The sequence below is a fragment of the Ramularia collo-cygni genome, assembly GCF_900074925.1.
Source record: "Ramularia collo-cygni strain URUG2 genome assembly, contig: RCC_scaffold01, whole genome shotgun sequence".
Taxonomy (NCBI): Eukaryota; Fungi; Ascomycota; class Dothideomycetes; order Mycosphaerellales; family Mycosphaerellaceae; genus Ramularia; species Ramularia collo-cygni.
In genome coordinates, this window is record NW_019716255.1 from 2,544,039 (window position 1) to 2,567,101 (window position 23,063).

General features: G+C 46.0%; 6 protein-coding genes; 3 read left to right on the plus strand and 3 right to left on the minus strand.

Annotated features, from left to right (window-relative positions):
• Window positions 1–4,291: 4,291 nt before the first annotated feature.
• On the minus strand, window positions 4,292–7,416 carry RCC_00877 (related to multidrug resistance protein; the record flags this gene model as incomplete). XM_023766081.1 has 12 exons in its annotated part: window positions 4,292–4,338; window positions 4,390–4,958; window positions 5,027–5,107; window positions 5,173–5,639; window positions 5,698–5,882; window positions 5,941–6,005; window positions 6,066–6,116; window positions 6,176–6,247; window positions 6,309–6,507; window positions 6,557–6,802; window positions 6,866–7,028; window positions 7,081–7,416. The coding sequence occupies 12 exons, from the start codon at window positions 7,414–7,416 to the stop codon at window positions 4,292–4,294; spliced, it is 2,481 nt and encodes an 826-aa protein (XP_023621849.1).
• Window positions 7,417–8,070: 654 nt separating this feature from the next.
• RCC_00878 (uncharacterized protein) lies at window positions 8,071–8,847 on the minus strand (the record flags this gene model as incomplete). XM_023766082.1 has 3 exons in its annotated part: window positions 8,071–8,391; window positions 8,450–8,673; window positions 8,724–8,847. 3 exons carry the CDS (start codon window positions 8,845–8,847, stop codon window positions 8,071–8,073), a joined length of 669 nt encoding a protein of 222 aa, XP_023621850.1.
• Window positions 8,848–13,598: 4,751 nt separating this feature from the next.
• RCC_00879 (related to conserved protein/domain typically associated with flavoprotein oxygenases, DIM6/NTAB family) lies at window positions 13,599–14,492 on the plus strand (the record flags this gene model as incomplete). Its single annotated transcript, XM_023766083.1, has 1 exon — window positions 13,599–14,492. One exon carries the CDS (start codon window positions 13,599–13,601, stop codon window positions 14,490–14,492), a length of 894 nt encoding a protein of 297 aa, XP_023621851.1.
• A 3,170-nt stretch (window positions 14,493–17,662) lies between these two features.
• RCC_12029 (related to monoamine oxidase) lies at window positions 17,663–19,099 on the minus strand (the record flags this gene model as incomplete). Its single annotated transcript, XM_023766084.1, has 1 exon — window positions 17,663–19,099. The coding sequence occupies one exon, from the start codon at window positions 19,097–19,099 to the stop codon at window positions 17,663–17,665; it is 1,437 nt and encodes a 478-aa protein (XP_023621852.1).
• Window positions 19,100–20,112: 1,013 nt separating this feature from the next.
• On the plus strand, window positions 20,113–21,990 carry RCC_00881 (related to acyl-CoA dehydrogenase; the record flags this gene model as incomplete). Its single annotated transcript, XM_023766085.1, has 1 exon — window positions 20,113–21,990. One exon carries the CDS (start codon window positions 20,113–20,115, stop codon window positions 21,988–21,990), a length of 1,878 nt encoding a protein of 625 aa, XP_023621853.1.
• A 749-nt stretch (window positions 21,991–22,739) lies between these two features.
• RCC_00882 (probable conidiation protein con-6) lies at window positions 22,740–23,055 on the plus strand (the record flags this gene model as incomplete). XM_023766086.1 has 2 exons in its annotated part: window positions 22,740–22,854; window positions 22,916–23,055. The coding sequence occupies 2 exons, from the start codon at window positions 22,740–22,742 to the stop codon at window positions 23,053–23,055; spliced, it is 255 nt and encodes an 84-aa protein (XP_023621854.1).
• Between the last annotated feature and the right edge of the window lie 8 nt (window positions 23,056–23,063).

The following is a 23,063-nucleotide window of genomic DNA, read 5'->3' on the forward strand; positions in this document are numbered from 1 at the left end:
CCCTTATCCTTTTAGATTTTCTTCCTAGCTTATCTATATACTAATCCTTAGTATCTCTTATAGGGTAGTATAGGAGGATCTAAAATCCTCTTTCCCCTTTCTATATACTAGTAAAAGGTAGGGAATACCTTTACTACTTTAAGGTTAAAGTTCTTTCCTTTAGTTTAGCAAAACCCGGGCTTATAATCTATTAAATTGTCTAACTAAAAAATCTAAATCTAGAGGCTAGGGAGGTAATAGGATATAGCGGTAAAGGGTAAGATAAGAGACTCTAATCTTAAACTAATTTATTATAAGGTGCATAGTACTTAAAGTAGGAACTAAACAAGTGTGTTAATTGAATTAATTATCTTAAGAACTGAATATTAAGAATAAGTGTGTGCCTTTAGCTATAGTATCCTAATTACCTAACTAGGGAATTACCTTAGAGTGGATTCCACTCTAAGCTCTCTTCCCTTTCTAAACCTGTTAGGTTTTAACACATTCTCTAGATTCGTTATTTATAGCGAGGTATTATATTGCCTATATAACCTTACTAGTACCTATTAAGAATCGCCCTTATAAGAAGGCGACTTTATAAGGGATTTTAAATTCTCTAAACTCCTTTAGAGAGCTATCTTTATAGTTAGTAGGTAGTTTTATCGTACGCTTCGACGTAGACTCGTAGTCCTATATATCGGAGTACGAGCAAGCTCTCTTTCTACAACCTACTTTTAGGTTCGCTTCTAATATAGTATATTATCTATACTAAACCTTTTACGAAGCGATCTAGGTTAGTCGGCTTAGCGCCGAGTATAGAGGTAGACATACTCGGCCTTAGTAGAAGGGTAATACCTTTAAAGTAAGCTACTCGTTTAGAGGATCGGATTCTAGTAAGTTCCTTATTAAAGATATAGAGGTTAGACATTTCGCCTCTAAGTAGGAGGAGGCGCTTTTATAATACCTAAGCCTATTATTACTCCGCCTTAGCGATTTAATTTATAACTTCCTATCTATTAAGCTTAGCCTCGTCGATCTCGACGAGGTCGGTAGTAATAGGCGTATTACCTTAGGGCGCTTCGATAGGCTACGCTATCTAGGCCTTATCTACCTCTATATAGTCCTCTTCTTCTAGGTTATTAGTATTAGGAAGCTCCTCGATACGACCTTTAGGTTCGTCTATAGCTATATCGGCGTACGGACTCGATACTACGGGAGCTTCGAGGTCGTTTACTACTACCGTACGCCTAGTATTTAGTTTTAGTAGCATTCTCCGGACTATTACCCTAATAGGTAAGAAGGAAGAATTACTATTATAACGTACGTCTAAGGAAGGTTAGAATAGCTAGGTTAGCGTAGGGTATATAATAGTATAAAGAAATGCTAAGTACGATTAAATACTAAATATATATATATATAAAGGTTAAAATAGTAATTCTTACCTTTTCTCTTTAATTCCCTTCGCTTTTCTTTATTCTTCTTCCTCTAGTACTACCGGAGGGGAGAGGTAGGATACCTAGGTAACCTTTAGGTATTACTTAAGGAAGAGGCTACGATATCCTTATAAGGGAAATAAAGTACCCTAGGACTTTTAGTTAGAATTTAGTATAGGGTCCGTAGGGCCTTTTTCTAGTAGATCTCTACTTCTTTCCCTCTTTTTCTAGTAGATCTCTACTTCTTTCCCTCTTTTTCTAGTAGATCTCTACTTCTTTCTCTCTACTTTCTCCTCTCTTACTCGAGGATTAGTAGGGGGTTAGTAGGGCTTTCTACTAGTTGCCGACCGCTCTTATAGTATCGAACGTATAGTTAGGCAAATTCTAAATTTTAAGTAAAGAACATATATACGTAGAAGAACTATGTTACCMTTATAATAGCTATATATAGGGGAGTATTAGTATATAGAAGCGGTATCTTCTTTAAGCTATATCCTACTCTTTTAGGCCTCTATACTAACGATAGGTTATATAACTTCGAGCCTTAGGCCGAGCGATTAGACCGGAAGTAATTAGAATATTTAGTTCTCTAACTAAGCGCTTAGGGCGCTTAGGCTTAGATTAATTAGACTAATTAGACTTATAGCTAGTATATATTATATAAAGGTTATATGTCTCTCGTATCCGTAGATTAGTACGGTATAGTACTARTAAGCGACTATTATATATTCCATATAACGTAGTTCTTTAAGCCTCTATTTATATATATTTCTAGTCTACCGTTAGTCGCTAGCGTAGTTCCCTAGTATAGGGAAGTAAAGTCCGGCTATATCGATAAATAGCCTATAAGGGTCTAAAAGGCCTTACCCGTAAAGTAAACCCCGTAGAACTCCTACTACTTTTATCTTTATAATATAATCGATAGACGTATAAGGATTATATAGAACTGTCGATACTAAGCCTTTTATATAATCTACGGACACTAATACGCGCGCTATACGTTTTCTAATAGTTCTATTATATCTCGATATTCTTACGTACTTTACGTAACTTATAGGAAATTCCGTTACGTCTAATCTAAAGTAGAAGGGGCGTAAAAATTATATATATATATAGTATATATAGGATAAACGGTACCTAAACCGGTATAGAGCATAATAAAGTAGAGGGCGGATAGCCTAGGGATTGTTTTAGCTTCTATACTTAACTAATAATTATATTAGATTCTAATAGCTAGCTTCTCGTTCCCGAAATTATAGGATCCTTATAGGCGCGAATCGGATTCTAGAGATAATATACTAGTTCGAGTAACCGGAGTAGCGAGTATCTAAAGTATATATAAGTCTTCGATATTCTAAAAGAATAATTCTAGAAGGGGCGTCCGAAACCTAAATCTCGTCGACCGCGTAAAGGAAGAGGCCTCTAAAGGTCGGTAATACTATCTACTCTTATATATTAAACTATATATATATATAATATACCCTTAAGACGAAAGTAATAATCTAGCTAGACGTTACCGCTTAGTATTCGAGGAGCTAGGATCTTAAGTCGTCGCTAATACTAGTAATCCGTTATATACTCGCTTACGGGAAACGTAGTAGGAAGAGTAAGGATAAGGACGATAAATATACTCGAGAAATCGATAGGGCCTTAATAGGTTACGATATCCTATTTATAGAAACCTAGTTTCTAGAGATAGTTTTTAGGTCTTAGATTAAGGTAATCTAGGAGGTTAAAACAGCACTAGTATAGGAGAGCTTATAGGTATAAAAAGTAGTTATATTTAACGTTAATAATATTCTTTACCTATAAATATATCTTCTAAGCTAGAAAAAAGACCTTTTCTTCTAGTAAATAGACCCGAGCGCCTAAGTAATACTACGATTACTATAACGACGAATATATTAGATAAAGTTTCTCTACCCGAGGGACTAGGAATAGTAGAGAACCGTAAAAGTAATATTCCGATAAGCTTATCTAGAAAGTTCGGCCTATTCTATATACTAAAGCTATTTAGTATAGGTAGAAATAAATATAAAATATACGAGGGGCTAGAGGCTAGACGTCCTAMGGTAATAAACCTATTTAACGGACCGAAGCCGCTATTAGATAAGAGTAGAAGTAGAATCGAATATAAGGATCTAGTACGGATAGCCTTCGATAAATATACTAAGTTAGAGGAGCGTACTATCTATATATATTAATTTCTTAAAGAAATACTATCTCTACCTAATATAGAGGATAAGAAGGATAATAAGAAAAGAAAGCTCGAAGCTTATTAGCCGGTATATCTAGGGGGGATGCCTATAAAGATTTTTATTAGGAGTAATAGCCCGTATATAAGCCGACGTCTAATTTACGCTGTTAAGCGTGTTAAGTGTAATCTTAAATACTTTGCAACTAATAGAAAGGAGGTAGATGTTAAAGAAGTAGTTAACAAAGACAGGGCTTAAGGCTATAGCTTTCTTCACGGGGACCCTCCCTATGTCCGGAGTAGAGAAGAGAGGCTTTAATTGTTACTCGCCGAGAACATGAGCGTGCTTTTGGGTGTCGATCGTTCGAGCCTTATAAATGCCTCTGTTCGTTTTTGATGAGCTAAAGAGCTCATAGTTGGTTTTGGAGATTGAACGGAAGCTCTCGACTAACATGCTAGAGTGGGACTCGCATCTGACAGATATATAGCGACCGGTGGTAGAAGATAAATCAAACAGGGTCACTTAACATTTTCCTTTGAGTAATGTCCACTCCAGCGTCGCGAGCCACCTAGTGTGGCGAGCCGCGAGAACAGTTTTCACCTTTTCAACCTGCGTCCTACAAGCACAAAGATGCCTGCGACACACGACACCGTTCTTCAGTGACCTTGTTCGAAAGTTATGATCTTATCGAAGACGCGTCTTTCTTTCTGGCTGTTGATTTGGTGGGATGTCTGTTTGGGGTGGTTAGGATGTGCGGTGGGTGTCTCGGCTAACCTACTTACCATAATGACCGGTATGTCCTTGATCCGTGAAATGTTCCTGTACGAGATCATGGACGAGATTTTCCGTGGGTGGATCGAGAGAAGATGTCGCTTCATCTAGTAATAAGATTTCTTTTCTTTGATGATGATGCTCGACAACAGCAGCAGCAGTAGAAGTGCTGCTCTTTTTGGGTTTGGTTCGAAGAAGGGCGCGCGCGATTGATAAGAGTTGTAATTGGCCGGGGGTTAAAGGTGGGAAAGAATTCAGAGGGTTGTTAAGTTTTGGAACTCTAGATGAAATCTCTTGATCTTCTTCTCCCTGATGATGTTGATACGACAAGGCGGAAGTCCATAGCTGCGTCGCTTCCAGACACGCGATGATGTCTTCGTCGGCATGGATTTCGAAAGGATCGAGATTGAAGCGCAGGCTGGCTTCTGCAATGATGAACGGGTCCTGGAGAATTGTGATGAAGCATTGTTCCCGGATCGTGGAGGGGGAAACACGAGAGATATCGATGTCATCCACGGAGATGGAGCCTTTGTTCACATCCAAGAGTCGAAGAAGTGTAAGAAGTAGCGTGCTCTTCCCACTACCGATTGCCCATCCTCTCGTCAGTTCGCATACAAACCGCTTCGAAGGAGAAGTGAGTGTGCATACCTTCCAGTCCGGCCGCAAATGAGGACTTTCTGTCCAGGTCGGATGTGAAGGTTCACTTCATGCAAGGCGGTAGACCGCTCACTATTGTCCTGGTCAGTCCACACTATAATCAACTTGGTGGAGTTGTAAGTTAGGAAGATACGTACTTGTAAGCCACCAGCACATTCTTCAACACCAACTCTCCTTTCGAAGGCCAGGAGGAGTCGTGGCAGACGCTCTCCTCAGGCCAGGAGGAGTCATGGCAAACGCTCTCCTCTCGGAGCTCTTCTTGAGGAGTAGTATCCCGTACCTCTTTCAACCTACTCACCGCCCCAATAGCAATCTCCAACGTCGTCCAAGACGAGATGAGCCGGATGAGAGTAGCATTAGCAGCAATGACCATATTCAACGCAATTCCAATTTCAGCACCACGGTTTCCATCTGCCAAGACGACGGTGAGCAGTACAACGACCACCGCGATGACGGCGATCAAAAGGTCGAGAACGACGTTGAGAAATCGTTGGGCGCTGAGCAGGAAGTAGAATGGGCGCTGAGAAGTATCCAAGCTCTGGATGTTCTTCTCTGCGTATGCTTCTTGCCAGTTGAATGCACGGATGGTGGCAACGCCCTCTATCTACGAGTAAATATCAGTCATGTTCGAAGCATGCCTGTGGTTTGTCCCTAATACTGACCGTTTCGATGAAAGATGTGAAGACTTGTGCTCTGGATTGCAGATCTTGAAATTGAAGCACACGAGAGACTTTGAGGTAGTACTTCTGGATCAAGTATGCGATTGCAATCAATAGAGGTAGAGCGAATGACAAGCCTGGGCTCACATAGATTAGGAGCGTTGTCTGTATTGCTAGCTTGAACACCTCTGTCATGTTTTGTCAGCAGTCCACCATACAGGCAAATGTCCAAGGATTCACACCCACGCGTGCTGAGTGTCGAAAGTCCAGTTGGCAACTGTTGGTCTACGACTTGAATGTCCTGCCCGAAGCTTTCGGAAGCGTCAGTAAAATGACTAGAAGCTTCATGACGGATCAGCTGTTGTAAATACCGATTGAGTGTGACTCCTGTCTCTTTATCGAAGAAGTAGGAGAATCGCGCCCTATGAAACAAACATTCAGCACACATCTACGAGACCGACGGAATCCAGAGTCCACCAACCCCATGATAGTTTCCAACAGATCTTGATGAAGCCGCACGCCAGATTTCGGAGCGACTTTGATCAGAGCCGACCTGAAACGCAAACATCAGTGGATAGATCAAAGGACCGTCGTCGACTCAGTAAAAGACCCACCAAGTTTGACAGCTCGTTGCAACCCAAGACATGAGGGCAAAGCCGAGATACCCCAGCACATAGAACAGTGAGTGGCGGCCGTCAGACTCTGTCCATAGCTTCAACCAGTATTGCGGAAAAGTGACGAATACAGCATATGTGACGGTACATAGTTGTAGAATGGCGAAGTTGGTATTACCAACAGCATTCAAGTAATAGCCTGAGAAGATTGAGTGAGTCGACATTGAAGATATGTGGTGCTGACTTACGATAGACTCCGTCGCTTTTGGGTACTTGCGTGAGGTCTGAAGCCGCGTCTTGCATCTTGCGGATCTCGTTCGTGACTGGGTCGTTGACGGAGTGACGTTCAGGTTGGTGGAACTCCTGMTTGTTGTCGCCGACAAAACCAGCGTGCATTTGGCCGAGTTTAGGGGCTACGTCCTGCCAGGTACCGCGAGCTTTGATCTTAGACTCGCCAAGCACAATGATGTGATCCATAAAGGGGCAAGGAGCAGCTGTAACATAATCAGCTCCCATCCATGTGTCATTAGGCATCAACGTAGCGGAAGGCAACTCACTTGAACTAGTTGTCAAGAATACAGTCATGCCTTGTTTCTTACACAGACCCTCGGAAGCAAACAAGTTCTGCATGATCCGAGAGGATGTCTCCACGTCTAGAGCACTGAAGGGATCATCCAGAAGCAGAGTTTGAGGATGAGAGTACAATGCACGCGCGAGCGCCTGTGGGTTGTTTAGCTTGCACGCGATCGACAAACGAAAGGCTCGAACGTACCACACGCTGTCGCTGGCCTCCAGAAAGATTCGACCCTCGACTGCCTATCTGCGCCTGATCCCCAGCCGACAGTGAGGAGAAGTCAGGCTCTAAGCAACATGCACGAACGACAGTTCGGTACCAAACCGTATCGGCCTTTTCGAAATCACCGCAGATGACGTCTCGGATAGTTCCAGCTGGGAGCCATGGGATCTGAGTAGCGAGACCTGTTGGTCCAGAACGGGCCACGAAGATAGAGCCGTTCGAGCATTCCAGATCACCAGCGATGGCTCGTATAAGTGATGTCTTCCCAACGCCGACGGGTCCAAGACAAGCAACGAAGGATCCTCGAGCCATGTCAAAGCTGATGTTTTCGATCACAGGACGTGAGCTGGGGTTAAAGCTGATAGTAACATTCCGAAGCGCAATTACTGGTTGGTCGATCAGGTGTTGTAGCTCACGTATGTCCTTGCGATGTTCCGAATGTGAAGCTTCAAGCAGGTACTCTTAGATTCGCTCGAAGCTGGCCAGAGAGGCGATTGCAAGTGGTGCTATGGTCATCAACATATTGGCAGGATGCGTGACCATGGTCAGAATAGCGACAGTGGTGAAAGCGGTCTCTGTGTCGAGGACACTGTGATCTCTACAATGTGCCAGCAGCGAGAAGATRGCCAGTACAATGGCTGGGGAGAAAAGGCCGAGGGCGTTTGCTTTAGAGGGTCAGATGTGTTGGTGAAGGTGGACTTAGTCCCACATACCACTTGCGTTGGCGGCTACACGGACCCAACGAATCTGCTTGGCCGCGTCGAGCTCGATGCAACGAAGTGCTGATAGATGGTCTTTGAAAGGGGCAGAGACACCAGCCATTCTGATGCCTTTCATGGTGTTGAGTAGAGTGCTCGTCAAAGCCAACCTCTTCTGCGTTGCAATGCTCCATGCCATTTGTCTAGGCTTGATTTGCATTGCAACGTWTCGACTCACTCGAGAGCAGGCCGTAGACGTCTCAGCATACTACGATGTAACATTGAAATGGACTCCAAACTTACCAAAGATGATGATGAATAAGATGGGGCTTACCCAGCCAATGTTTCGAGCAAGAAGAGCCATGCCGATTGACATCTCTAACAGATGGGCCCAAGTGTCATGGAACATTACAGCGGTGCCGAGAAGAGTCTCGACATCGGAGCTCATGAGGGTAATGGCACGTCCGTGATTCGATTGACMAGTCATGGGAGATGCATTCAAAGCCTTGTCGTGGATCAGTCCTATCAGACAGCTCCTGGCCATCACTTTGAAGCAGTCTGATCGATATCGATAAGACAACTCCGACAACTGTGCGAGTGATTAGAGAGAAAAAGAGGCAGCAGATTTTGAAAACGAGCTCGCTTACAGCAATACCAGCGTATATGACAGCGGTAGCAATGACAATGGAAGTGGCAGAGAATGCCAGCGTATCGGTGGATGTATCGCGACTGGCATATCTGATGGCAACCGACATAAGAATTGGCTGGGCATATCTGAAGAGCACCAGGAGGAGGCGACCTGGTATCGCGGCAAGAAAGGGCCAGAACAAGCAGTTGAGGAGGGTTTTGAGCAGTGAGTACTTGCCGGATACTTTGGAGGGTCAGTGATGGATTGCAAGTTGTGATTGGCATGGCCCGCACCCTTCTCATTCCAAGAGTGTACTGCCTTTTGTCGGAGGAGTGAAGGCGAAAAGGGATTGTCGAGGGGTGGCAGATGCTTTGAAGCACCTTTACTGCCGCCGTTGGTGATGTCGTACATCCACATGTCGTCGATTCCTCGGCTGTGAAGAGCAGTCAACCGGTCATTGTTGTTGTTTGAGAGTCTCACTCAGTTGAGACATTATAGAATCAGTCGACATGGATTGCATTCAACAAAGTCAGTCAGCAGGGAAGTGCGTGTTGCGATATAGTTACGGGCCGTGGTCGGAGTCTCTGTCTTTGTCTCCGCGGTCACTCATGGTGAGTRCTAGTGACTCAGGTAGAGCAAGATTGATACCACCTGCATCCATGGATGGCTTTCACGGCTTGCACGGTGCTTTGTCGTTGGGCCAACATCAAGTGCGATGGGTCTTCACTAAGTTATGCAGATCTGATGGTGAGGTGAGTTCCAACTTCCGAGACAGCTGGAGGATGAGCGGTCAAAGGCTGAAAGCAGCACATCTGTGTCATTCTGTGATCGGCGTGTCATACGTTGTTTGACCGTCTGTCACTGCGATGCTTCGGGGTAGGTGCGGACTAGCGCTTCCATGCAGGRTGAATGAATGACTGATCCAAATCGTCTCGTCCAGACCAATCGAGGATGAAATAGCTAGGAATGTAATGTAGGCGGTGATGAACCATCACAGCATCGACAAGGCTACGTGATCTGAAGCCTGAAGGGGATATTGGGCCCAAAGGTTGGCAAAACAAGGCGGCGGCATGGTTTTAGTGGTCGGCTGGTTTCACGCGGGGTCCGGGGAGCTCTGCCCAGAAGCAGCGTACCGTCACCTCGTCACGAGACGGAGATGGTCGACGACAAGCTTCAAAGTCAAACAAGAACCTTAGCTGGCACTGGGACTGGGACTGGCTTTCGGGAGGCCGATCCACACCCATCTAGCGCCAACTGCCGTGCAGATGCACAGTGCACATGCTTTCATGGGAAGCAAGACTCGAGCGAGGAGAAGCGTGGAAGTGGCACTTGACGCGCCTGTGGCTACCTTACGTACATTGCCGGTAGGGAGGAAGGAGGGGAGGAAGCATACCTACCGTACCTACTACGTAACCATAGTATAGTACCTTCCTTACCGCGCTACGTTAGAGGTAATAACGGCAGCGTCCGTGGGGGTATGTTAGTAGTTGTATAAGACACCCGACCTTTGCTTCTCGTAATGTAGCTAATGTTGCCGGCCGTTTATTAAACCTCTTATTTAATAAAACCGGCCTTATTCGTAAGCGCTCTTTAGTTAAATAACGGTTAATTAATAAGTTATTGTTCCCTTATTAAATAGGCCTTGTTTTACTATATAGTGTCTATTTTATAATATATATTTATTACTAGTTAGTTCGGTAGCCGAAAAGCTAGTAGGCTTTCGAATTTTCGTAATATTTACTAGATTACGTATAACTTCTATATTACTAGTCGCTCTATACCCGGTATAGGCTTATTTTTAAGGGACTACTTAGTACTATAATATATAGTAAGATAAGTATTATATCTTATTAACTTACTATATTATCGTTATTAGCGGTAATATACCGGTAATGCTAATCCCTTCTTCTAATTAGCGACGCTCGTACGGATAGCATTCTTTATCTTTAATTTTATTATCTCGTATTACTAATACTATTAATACTACTACTAGTAATAGACGGCTATCGCTAAACTCGTAATAATACGCCCTCTAGCTTAATCGCTCGACTCCGGCGCGTCCGCTACTACTAGTTATTCCTTCGCTTAATCCGAATAGCGCCTACGCTAATACCGATCTATTCCCTTCGAGAATATATACGGCCTTCGAGTAATACCTCCGTAATACGTAAGAGACTATAAAGTAGCGCTTTAACCGAGAATAGTACTACMGTATTATTAATTAGGTTATACTCGATAAGAATTCGCTCTAGAGGTATAGATTTCGTACGCTTATAAGAGCCGAGTATAATAAGCGTACTTAGGCTCTAAAGCGGTTCTTTTACTATATAGAGCGTAAGCGACTTATTATACTAGTAGATAAGAAGAAGGCTACGCTTATAGAACGCTAGGTTATTTAAGAGTATAAGATATTCGATATCCTTACGCACGAGCATTACTAGCTTATATACGTACGCCGTAGCCCTATTTAAGCGCTCGTTAATAAGCGCTTTACTAGTATTATTAAGAAGGAGATTAAGGTAGCTTTAAGCCTATATCGTATCTATATACTTCTAAAGACTAAACTAGCTATTAAAAAACGGCTTCGCTATAATACTTAGATATACTAACTACGCTCTCGCGTATATAGTACGACCTTATTAACTTTAGTAATAATCCGGACGGTCCGTACCTATACCTACTATATATTAAGGATTATAAGACGAAGTTCGCTCGTATATACGCTCTTATAGGTAAAGAAGCTAACGAAGTTGCCTATTACCTTTACGACTTCGAGAACTTCGTCGGTAAGGCTAGCCTCTAGTAGATAGATAACGGCACTCAATTTAAAGGCTTAGTTATAGCGTTACTATAGAGGCTTAGCCGTCGCGTTATATACGGTACGCTATACTATCCTTAGAGCTAAGGGCTCGTTAAGAAGGCTAATAGCGTAATTAAAAGGCGGATCCTCGTAATATAGCTATAACGTAGCGATAGTAGATAGGTAGTAGCCGCTTAAAAGACCTATAGAATACTTAATAATACGTAGTACGAGGCTATTAAGATAACGCCCTTTAAGGCGTTCTTTAACCGTAATCTAATTATCGAACCTATATTTTCTAACACGCTTACTTAGCTCTACTTTTACAATAAGGACGTAGACGTTATCTTCGAAAATACGGACCTCCGGATAATAGACGAGTTACTAGAGCCTTATAAGGAGAATAGTAGCCGTACTAGTAGCGTTACTACTACCGAAGTTACTAAGGTTATAGATCCTTATAATATTACCTTTATAGGAGATACGCCGGATTAGTAAGATAATTACGCTATTTCGAGTTCTTAGAGCGCTACTAATATAGTAGAGCGTATTCGAAAGTAGTATACGTAAGGCGCCTTTAATAGTACGCCGTATCTCGAGAAGTACGCTCGTACTACTTAATATATTAATAGTACTAGTATCGCTATCTAAATTAACGATAACCGCCGTATTTTAGATAGCGTAATCTCTACTAATTAGCACTCCGCTAACGCGAAGGCGGACTACTAGTACGAGAAGGGTATAAAGCTACGCACCTTTAATATTAGCGACATTATAGGCTTTATAATCCCTAAGTAATACCGCGTAAAGGGCGGACTATCTCCGCGCGTAGTTAACGTATAGCTAATTAAGGAGCTGTTTAATAATAAGAGCGGTAAGAGCTACTTTATATATAAAGGCTAGTCGCCTTAAGGTATTATTAAGAACTAGTATTATATCCGCTATATCGTTAAACTAGACTTTAATTATATAGACTTCGCTATATTTAGAGAAGGCATTAATACCGAGATTATAATAGCTACTACGGCGAGTAAGTAGGCTTAAATCCCTCTTTTAAAGTCTATATAGTACGGCTATAAGAAGGGCTATAATAGCGGCTACTATTCGTATTAGAAAGTAGACCGGCCTTACTTAGCGCTCTACTATAGTTACGGCGGTATATATATAAATATAAACGATTATAGCTATCCTTATAAAGAAGCGAGTAACGAGCTTATAGCGGACATTAATAAGCTAGTAAACACCTCGATAGGCGATAAGAGCCTCTACGATAACGATAACGATAATACCACGATAGGCGATAAGAGCCTCTACGAAAACGATAAGGCTATTACGCTATAGGAACGTAAACGCCTCGAAGGCTACGTACGGCAAATTATAACTTAAGAGGTAGCGGTAGCGGTAGTAGTAGTAGTTACGAATAGCGGCGGTAATATAGATAGAGGCGGTAATATAGATATTAATACGGATACGCTACTCTTCGTAAGTAGTAACGAGGGTAGCGATAACGATACTATACTAACTTAATTACGGCCTTAGCGTACTAAGCGGCCTACTAAGAAGCTTATAGAGCTCCGCTCCGCTACTAAGATAGTAGTAAGAGGTAAGAGCTTAACGAAGATAATATAGGGCCGTAAGGTAGCGAAGGCGCTCTTTAGCCGTTCTATCTACGCTAGTAAGAGCTACGCTAGCTAGAAAACTAAAGGAGTTCTCTAGCCTCTTATTAGCCTACGGCATTTTACTAGAGAGTACGTTTTTAAGCTTTCTAAGAACCGTACGAGTCGTTTTCGTAAGTAAGAGATATTCGTAGGTATACTAAACTATATACTGTTTTTTAGCTAGATTACTAGTACTTAGAGGTTATAATACCTTACTCGGTTCTTTAGTAGTAATATCCTATTATATACGCTCTAAATAGCATTAAGATAAGCTACTCGTTAATCTATATATAAATATATCGTGTTATTATAAAGTAATTACTCCGTAGGGCTAGAGAGCTAAATCCTAGTAGTTTTACCTATACTATATTAATTAACTTAACTAAACACTTAACTATTAATAAAAGCGGCCTTATATAATAAATACGGCCTTATTTAATAAGAGCGCCGTTTTTGCTAAGTCTTCTTAAATAGCGCGTATTACCTTATTAAATAGGGCCTATTTTAGTATATAGTGTGTTTAACTAAGTAGTAGTAATATAGGCCTACCTTATCCCTAATTAGGATAGGGGCTTTCGGTTCGGAACTTCGGATACATGAACTAGTACATCGGCTATATCACGATGGGATTATCGCATCATTCATCATTCTTAAGAACAATTAATTGCGCCTTTAGGAAAACACGAAATCACATATCTTTACAAGATCACATGGCAGACCCCTTAAAGTCAGCCCAAGGCATCGGCCAAGTGGATAAGAATGCACGCAATCCGCGAGATTTCAAAGCTACCGAAGACAGCCGCCCGGATTGGAATGAATCGACTCCTTTCCTCTGGACCAAAACCAAGAAGCCAGATTGGAAGCTCGGGGATGGTGCAAACAACAAAGATGACCTAGCCCGGACCAACCAGATCTCGATAGATCCCCACGAAGAAGGTCGCGATCCCGCCCTCAACTATCGACTCATCACCTCAGCTGTGATCCCTCGGCCGACAGCAGTCGTGAGCACAGTGTCCAAAGATGGAAGCACCACCAATCTCGCTCCATACTCCTTCTTCCAAGCCATGAGTCATGATCCGCCAACATTCGTCGTGGGCCACGCTGTTGGCTCGACCGCGGCAAAGGACAGTCTGATCAATATCAAGGAGACTGGCGAGTGCGTAATCAACATGCTCACCGAGGACATCCTCGAAGCCTCCAATGCAGCTGCAATGGCAACACCCTATGGTATCTCCGAATGGGCTCTATCAGGCTTGACGCCTGCACCATGTACAGACGTCAAAGCGAGTCGCATTAAAGAGGCTGTGTTCGCGGTCGAGTGTAAGCTTGTAGGAGTACATGAGATTATGAGTCGAAGCAAGCCGGGCTTGGTCGCGAATGTCATTACTATCCTTGAAGGCACCCGGTTCTGGGTGCGGGAAGACGTCGTGGATGAGGAGAGAAAGTACATTGATCCGGCCAAGTCGAAGCCCATTGGGCGTCTGCAGGGAATATCCTACGGGAGGATCACAGATGCCTTTCAGATTCCGTGGCCTGCTTGGGAAGATGTCAAAACTGGTGCCGAGGCTGATGGTATGATTAGACCAAAGGTGGATGGGCAGTAGCGTTGCTTTGATGAAACACCTGTTTTTGGAATGATCCTCACCTTCGCTCAACGGGTGGTTTGACTGCAATACAGTACCGCCTACAACATAAAGCCTCAACGTAGCGAAGATTGCAGTCCATACAACTCAGCACGAATACGTCAAGAGCCCCACGGCTTTTATTCACCTCAACTACATTTCAGCCGTAGGTACGGAGTTTCTCGTTCTCCGTGGCAAGAGTACTGTTTTCGGTGTGTAGATAGATTATGGTGTCGTGGTCAAGAGAGAGGTTGGCAGCAATTCCAAAGCTAGGACTGTCAATTATTGTGCCCGTCTTGTTAGTCCTTATGTGGCGGTGGCAATGGAGGAGGTTCAACTGGAGGTTGATCAAGTGGAGGTTGTAAGCCGTTGCCAACAAATGTCCGGCTGCTGCTAAATCGTAATTTGTGCTTCATTCGGTGCTGCAGGACGAACTGGGATAGTGCGTTGCGTGAAGAGGGTTCCATTTTGCTCCTCAATGTGACGCTGCTCAACTATGGAGGCAGATCTGGAATAATCCTGCCCGAGCTCATTCGACGGATTTGAAGGACGCTGCTGAAACGAGGACTGGTGAACATCTTACCCATTCGCTTACATATCGCTGTTTATGTGGGAGTATTGATCGAGATAGTTGGGAACAGTGTAGGTCGGCTGGCCCCCTAGCAAGTGGTGCACTACTTGACCACTTGTGTCCATTATTCAATGAATTCATGTCGTTGCCGAGAATATCGCCAAGCTTGTTGAACCAATCATCCGTAAGCACACCAGTCTCTTGTGGCGTACTTAATGTACCAAGGTCAGGGCTCATCTCATGCGATTGAAACGAAGCCGATGGTGGGAGAGCAGAAGGCTGTGCTTGACATTGCGCTGGAGATCGAGAGGTCGGGATTTGGCCTGTGCCATAATTCCTCGCGGGACGAATTTCAACGCTGTCATCACCTTGCAGTGGCGTGAAGTTATGTGATGGCGCAGGATTCTGGTCAACGTTGCGAGGCTCGGGCGCTGCTAATACGCTAGATTGGCTGCGTGAATCGTCTATCGGCGGTCTGAGCTGCGACAGAAGTATCCTCTCACGATTAGCATTCACGCGGTGGACCGAAAGTAGTCAGTTACTTTGCAAATATATGTAAACAAGGGGCTGTATATACACGATGCGGGAAGCGGATGTGGATTGACGGGAAGGGAAAGGGGCGTTGTTGTCTTGTATGACATTAGAAATGATAAGGACAAGGATAGCTTTACAAATTTGCTATACAACTCGAACAGAAACTGAGGAAATATCATCTCGTCCAAGTGAAGAACGCTTACATATATATGGGCTCGAATGTGGMTACATTGGATGCGTAGGAGTCAGCGGTATATATCACACACTACATTTGCTCCCAAGGACAGTCATTACGAGATTTTTGAAGCGAAATGAAGTTTGTAATTGCTAGCTAAGTGAGTGAATGGACGGCTATTATTTATTATACACAGCCAGTCATGTGTTGCTAGAAACTCTCATAATTACAATATTCCTAAGTGAGTGAATGTTCCCGTCATTTCTAGAAGTGTAAAAAGGACCTTGGTCCTACGTGCAGTGACTGTTGTACCGGGGCCATGACCACGCCTACAAGCGCCCGCCCACAAGAGTGGAGAACGCAGAGTAAAAGGCCATGGTAAGTGCGTCTGTTTTCTGCTGTGCTAACCGTCATACTCAGGGTAGAGAAACTCCAGCCCCTATCTCAGCTCTGTTGATGGTTCAGTGCAAAAAGCAAGACCTCCGACAAACTAATTGCATAGGGTCAGTCAGACTTTTTTTTTTTTGAAGCTTTTTCTTCTAAATGGGGGAAGTAAGAATCGAAGGTGGAATGGAATACTCACGGCTTCACAGCACACAGGTAACTTTTGCACGAATCCCGCAGTGCACTTTGCATAATTCCCAGCCGCGTTTTCCCCAGGGAAGGTACCTATTAAAAAAATTAGTAAGAAACACATCCCGCGAACAAGTTAGGAAGAAATTGCTATATGCTTACATTCGGCGTTGTCTCTAGCGCGTTTCACGTCTTTACTCTCAATGCTCTTTACTCTGGTTTTGCAGCAATATGGTTCCGTCTTCAGACCTACAATGTCGGGGTCACATTCAAGCAGGCCTACTCTAAAAGCCTCCTAAGTTGCTTTGAAATATTTCGGTATACAGGAGATACTACTCTATAGTCAACGAGCTGTGTAGAAAGCTCATTTTAAGTCCAGAATTTGAAAGCTCATACAAGCTCATCACTCCAACCGCATGCAAGCCGATCCACCTTCCCTCCTAACGCCTCATCAAATACAAGCACGCACCCTCATTCCAGATCATCCAAGCATTCATCAATATGAGTTTCTTCGAAACGCTCCCCCGTCCGGCCCGGACCTACCATTCAAAGACCTGCGACCGTATCTAGTCCAATGCATCCCTTGATCCTGATGCGCAGTATCAGCGATGTCGAAATTCTAGTCCTCAACGCTGTTGCCTCACACCAGATTCTACCGAGCAGCAAGATTCCTCATGATCGACTAGGTATGAGAGAAGCTTCCAAACCACCAACGTGTTTGCTCTTTTTGCACACGGCCCAAGGAATACCTCGCGCTACCAGCACCACAGTCCCAAAGCAAKAGGACAATCCTCGACAGTTTTCCTCGGTTGTTTCGTAATTCTGCGGTTCCGGGTTTATCAGGATATGGTGGGCCTACTAAAGCCGCTTTTTGCAAATATTGTCTACCTAGCATTTGGCGATGGAAGACACCCCGCAAAAGAATGGTGTACGGATTTTCAATATTCATCCGGGAGTATTCCATACCGCTGGGGTAAAGKCAGTGGGCACTGGCTTTGAGTGGAAAGATATTCGACTCTCTGGTCATGTCACAGTCTGGCTAGCTTCCTTGCATGGAAGATTTCGGTGGGCGCTGGGATGTCGATGAGCTTATTGAGCCGATGGAAAAGGTCGAGAAAGACCCTTTCGTTCCTTTAGTTGGGTCTGTTGAAACAGGCTGTAAGCCGGGCAGCAGAGAGGAAGTTGGTCAATGCTAGTACTCATTGAAGTTCTCAACTGCTTGATTTTGCTGTCCTCTTCTTCAACCTACAGCTGGTATAATTCACCCTCGAATCACCTCTGAATGCATCAAAGCCCTCCCTACCCGCTAATAATCTCCTTCGCCGCCCTCTCCCCAGCCCTCAGCGCTCCATCCATAAACCCAATCCAGTACTCACTGGCCTCGGTGCCCGCCCAATGAATCCCACCGGACTTCTCCCTCAGCGCAGGCCCAAACCTCGAAAGTGTCCCGATGCCTGCGAGAGCCACGGGTCCGCCCCTCGAATAGACTTCATGATCCCATCGTTTGATGGCCCATTCGGAAACATTGGCGGCTTGCGGACCAAAGTATTTCACATAGTCTTCTGTGACTAGAGCTGCTATCTCCGCGTCTGTGAGTTCTTCTACGGCTCGTGCGCGATCGGCTTCGATGAACCCGAGGATTGCACCGTAACTGCCGTCTTCGGGTGAGACGTCGTAGGTGGTGCGGACCGTACCGGAATCGGAGATTGCTTGCCCGGAAACGTTGGCTTCTCGCCAGAAGGGCGTGGAGTAGATGGCAATTGCTTTGCCCAGGGAGCCCATGAACATGCGTTGGGTGAGCTGATCTCTCATTGCGGGGAGGGGAGGATCATAGAAGATGCGGGAAGCTAGCGGTGGGGACATGGCGATGATGACTTGTTTCGCATTCACGGTGGAGCCTGTCCCGCAGACCGAGTAGATGCCTGAGGGATGTTGAATGATGGATCGGACGGGAGAGTTGAGCTGGATCTTGTCGTGGCCAATTTGGTCGGCGAGCCCGGTTGCGAGAAGGCCTGTTCCTCCAACGATGCGAGATTCTTGTGCGCCGCCGGCGACGCTGATCAGACGGAGGAACGAGCCGGGCAGGGTTGCGTTGCCAGCAGCCGCGACGTAGGAGAGAGCGTAGAAGAGGGATAACTCTGTAGATTCGAGAGAGAAGATGGCCGGGATGGAAATGTCGAAGAGTGCGCAGAGAGTAGTGGTCAAATTTTGCTGCTCCATCCAGGTTGCAAAATTTATAGAGTCCCATGCCGAAGCGTTGGGGTGGGACCACGGATGATTGACATCGATGGCGGAGGCTGCGGTGTCGATGAATGTGATTGCTGAGAGCAGCTGCTGAATCGAGACATCATCGATCGGGGGCACGGGAGACTCGGTGGAGTATGTCAGGTTCTGTTGGTCCAGGAAGGCGACATTGTTGCCCTCGTTGTACTCTGAGAAAACCTTCAGGCCGAGAGAAGCTGCTAAATCGAGAACGTAATCCTGCGTTGGACCCACAAACGCTGCACCGAGCTCCGTTACTCCACCATTACTTAAGTCCTGGTTCTGAACTCTTCCGCCGACACGCTCTCGGGCTTCGAGTATAGTGAACGTCTTTCCTGCGTCTTGCAGGGCTTTAGCAGCGGCAAGACCTGAGAGACCAGCACCAACTATGGCAACGTCGACAAGTGCGTCGTCATGACTGGAAGCTGTTGTGACGAGTAAGGTGAGCAGAAGAGAGAAAGCGATCGTCTTCATGGCTGAGATAGATGAGAGAAATACCGGTTGAAGGTCAGATACAATGGGAGGCCGWAGAGAGATCAGGGACAGGTGCATATATAACAATGTGCATATCCACGTGGTATTGGGGCATCATCCCAGGACTGCGAGGCACGTCAGCCCTCATTCCATGTCCGAGGTCTGCAAGCGAGATATGGAGGTTCAGCTACAGCTACAGCGCAGCGCAGCGCCTCTTTGCATCGGATGTTGTTCTCGCATAGCTCAAGACCCACTTTCGCTATCATCGCGTGAGGGTTGATTCGCTGCCAACGCAAAGGCGCTTGGATATCCCCGAGAGGCCTCGAAGTGGCTGAACAGCCTCCGATGCAGAGAGATGTTGTGTTACCAGGAATAATCAAGACCCTGCGTGGATTGTCGCTTAACCAACAAAGAGTCAAAGACCGCCCTAGGGATAGCATGTCCAATCCGCGATCCGCGGATTCCGGGGAATCCGAGACATCCGAGAATCATAGGTCTGTTGCGATTGTCGTTGTACGTGAAAGCCTTGTAATTGTTGTATGAATGAAACGGAAATCCCTACAGTAGTAATAGTGTCGCTGCGCATCACCGCGGCATCAGCTTCCGTGGGCAGTGACCTCAGGGTCCTGTGTGATTATTGATTCCTCGCTGTGCCAGTACGAATGAGTGCTATTAGCCGTGAGCCATGTCGCTTGACAATGTCCATCCAGGGGATTCTATAGTGTTGTTGTTGTCGACAGTCAACTGAGTCAAGTCCAGCGGAGGCCCACAATGAAATGCTTSGAATGTCAGACTTGCGTGCAAAAAGGATGGGAGACGAGGGAGGCGGGAGTGTCAAGACTGTAAAAAGGTAGAGAGTGCCGCCACGAAAGCTTTGGCTGGGATGTCGAACCGAGGCGAACTTAGGTTAAAGGCACGTCGTGAGGACCGAGGACAGATGGAATAATATCAATACAAGTCAAACGTTCTCTCAACTCCGTCGACCTATGTATTGAAAGAATCAATCGTACACAATGTCAAAGGTAACTTCCATGCCATCAAGTGCCTCATCTGGCTTCTTCCAAACCAAACCAGTCTTACAAAATCAATTCCAAGAAGACTCCTCATTCCGACGCACCCTTGATTTCTTCCTTCCCGCCACTACTAACCAAGCAATCGCCGGGCCGCTATCACACTTCAGCGATGAGGTCCTCTCACCACGGATGCTCTCCTGGTTACAGTCAGCCGAGAGTCATCCGCCTACATTGGTTCTCCGCGATTCCTTCGGCTCGCCGCGGAATGAACTTGTAACGAGTGAGGGATGGCGGCAAACGCAGGACTTTGCTCTGCGAGAGGGCATCGTGGCGGCTGGGTATGAGAACGAGCATGGCATTCATTCTCGTCTGGTGCAGTTCGCCAAGATACACATCTTCGGTGGGAGTTCGAGCACTGTGACTTGTCCTGCCGCTATGCAAGACGGAGCTGCAAAGTTGATCAGATCGCTTCTGCGCGATCCACAGACACCGCTAGATGGGCYAGCTCAATCTGCCATGGAAAATGCATATGAGAGGTTGACGAGCCGAGATCCTTCTCGAGCATGGACCAGTGGCCAGTGGATGACTGAACGCGCAGGAGGTTCCGATGTGAGTGGGACTGAGACTCGCGCTAAATTGTTGTCCAAAGCCGATGTTCAAGGAGGGACACAGGCTCTGGCGACCGATGGCAGCCCTCTAGGACCGTGGTCTGTTGATGGTTTCAAGTGGTTCTCCAGCGCCACCGATGCGAACATGGCCGTATTCCTCGCCAAAACCGATGCCACGGACCGTGTGAGTCTCTTCTTTGCGCCAGTTCGGCGGCATGTAGATTCCGGCACAGGCACACAATTCAATGGCGTCTTTCCGCAAAGATTGAAGAATAAGATGGGGACCAAACCTCTCCCCACCGCCGAACTGGAGTTGAAAGGCATGCGAGCTTACATGATAGGCAAAGAGGGCTTCGGCACCAAAGAGATCAGCCCTGTGCTGAACGTCACCCGACTGTACAACGCCATCGGGTCTGTCAGTGCCCTCGGTCGTGGACTGGGCATTTCCCGGGCGTTCGCGCGAGTCCGTCGCGCTCTCGGGGGCCGATTGCTGATGGATGTCCCGGCACATGTTCGAGGACTGGCGCATCAACATGTCGAATATCGGGGACATAACATGATGGCCTACTTTGTGGCCTACCTACTGGGCATTAGCGAAAAGGATGAGCCAATCACGCATTCCCTTCCGCTCGTGGCCTCCTCTGCCTGGACGCCTCATCTGCTGCGACTGCTCACGCCCGTGGCTAAAGCGATGACTGCACTAGCTGCGGTTGACGGAGTGCGATTCTGTATGGAGAGCTTGGGCGGCGTAGGGTATCTCGAGAATGAAGACATTGAGCTCAACATGGCAAAGGTGTTGAGAGATGCGAATGTGCTTCCAATTTGGGAAGGCACCACCGATGTACTGGCCGCTGATTTAGTGCGCGTGGTGAAGGGACATGGCGGGGCCAAATCACTAGAAGCCCTGCAGGGCTGGACAGACAGTTTGATCACTACCAAGGCCGTCGATCGTCTGGGTCTTGATGTACGGACGGTCTCTGCGGAGGTGAAGATTATTAAAGACCTCGTACGAGAGAAAGACGCCTCGGAGCTGCTGTATCGTGGAAGGGAACTACTAGACCGGGTGAATTGGACGGTCATCACGACTTTGCTCGTGGCGGATGCGGCGCGTGATGGTGATGAGGTTGCGGTGGAAGTGACCAAGCGTTGGTTGGCGAGAAGAGACGAAGCCTTGGCCGAGTGCCTCCGTCGACGAGCGTGGAAGGAGTGCGCWCGTCTTGATCGTCGAATTGTCTTCCCCGACCTCCCCACGGACTCGGCAAAATTGTAGACGCGAACAATGGAAGAATCCCCATGTCAAGAATATCCAACGATCGGATTGCTGTTACCTACCTACACTACAGTTGGCGATGTGACCATGGCGTGTCAAAGCTTTGCAAGTGCTGCAATGCTCTCTCTTCTTCGGTGCCACGTTGGCCGATGCAGACAGGAAGCGCGGAAGAAACGGGAATGCTTCCATCCAATCTGCGCTCTCCATTTTCTCGATCATTGAAGCGCATTGGTTCGGACTTCCCGCTCAGCTGCCCGTAACGTCTTATACAGTAAGGTRTACCGTATAGGCGTAGATATCAAGAGACGGTAAACGTGTCGTGAGCGAATACTGGCCGTGAATTTGATTCCGTTGCGACTTCAGACGAGTATTTGTAACACTACACGTCACCGCCATGCCAACCCGGGCGTCGATTGATGGTAATGGAGAGCACACATTGGAAGCTKGCCGTGGGATCCGTGATGACGTTCAAGCGGCGGTTTGCTTCCCCACAATGGCGTAGCTTCTACGTAGGTATTGCTCCGTCCTCTCCTTGGCGACCTGGATGTCGGCGCATGATCCGACCAATATTCATGCTTTCATTGTTGTGAGCCTGCTCGAAGGTTACGTACCTTTGGTATAAGTAGTCGCTTAAAGCGATGTAAGGCGGACAATTCTTTTATCACACCCTACAAACCTTTAATCCAAAATCTCAAAAAGATAAAAACTCCCCAGCATCAATCAGATTACTATACCTACCTTCRTCAGTCATGGATTCCCAAGGTTCMAAATCCGTCATGTCCGATGATATGAAAGATCTTACCCACGGCAAGGAGGATATCAGCAATTCGGCATCAGGACATGAAGCGAATCTCTCCAACCCGAGTATGCTTTTGCCACCATGTCCCCACCAATCAGTACGCTTGGCTAATCAATCGGGTTTCAGACACATCGGAAGCAAGTAAGCAGCACAGTAGGGAAGTCCTTGAGCGGATGGGAGGCGACGCGGCTTTCTATGGCAAAAGCGGCGAGACGACTAGCAAGAGTGCCGCCGACAACCTTGAGGGTAGTCGGGCTGCGAATTAGAGGCTTTG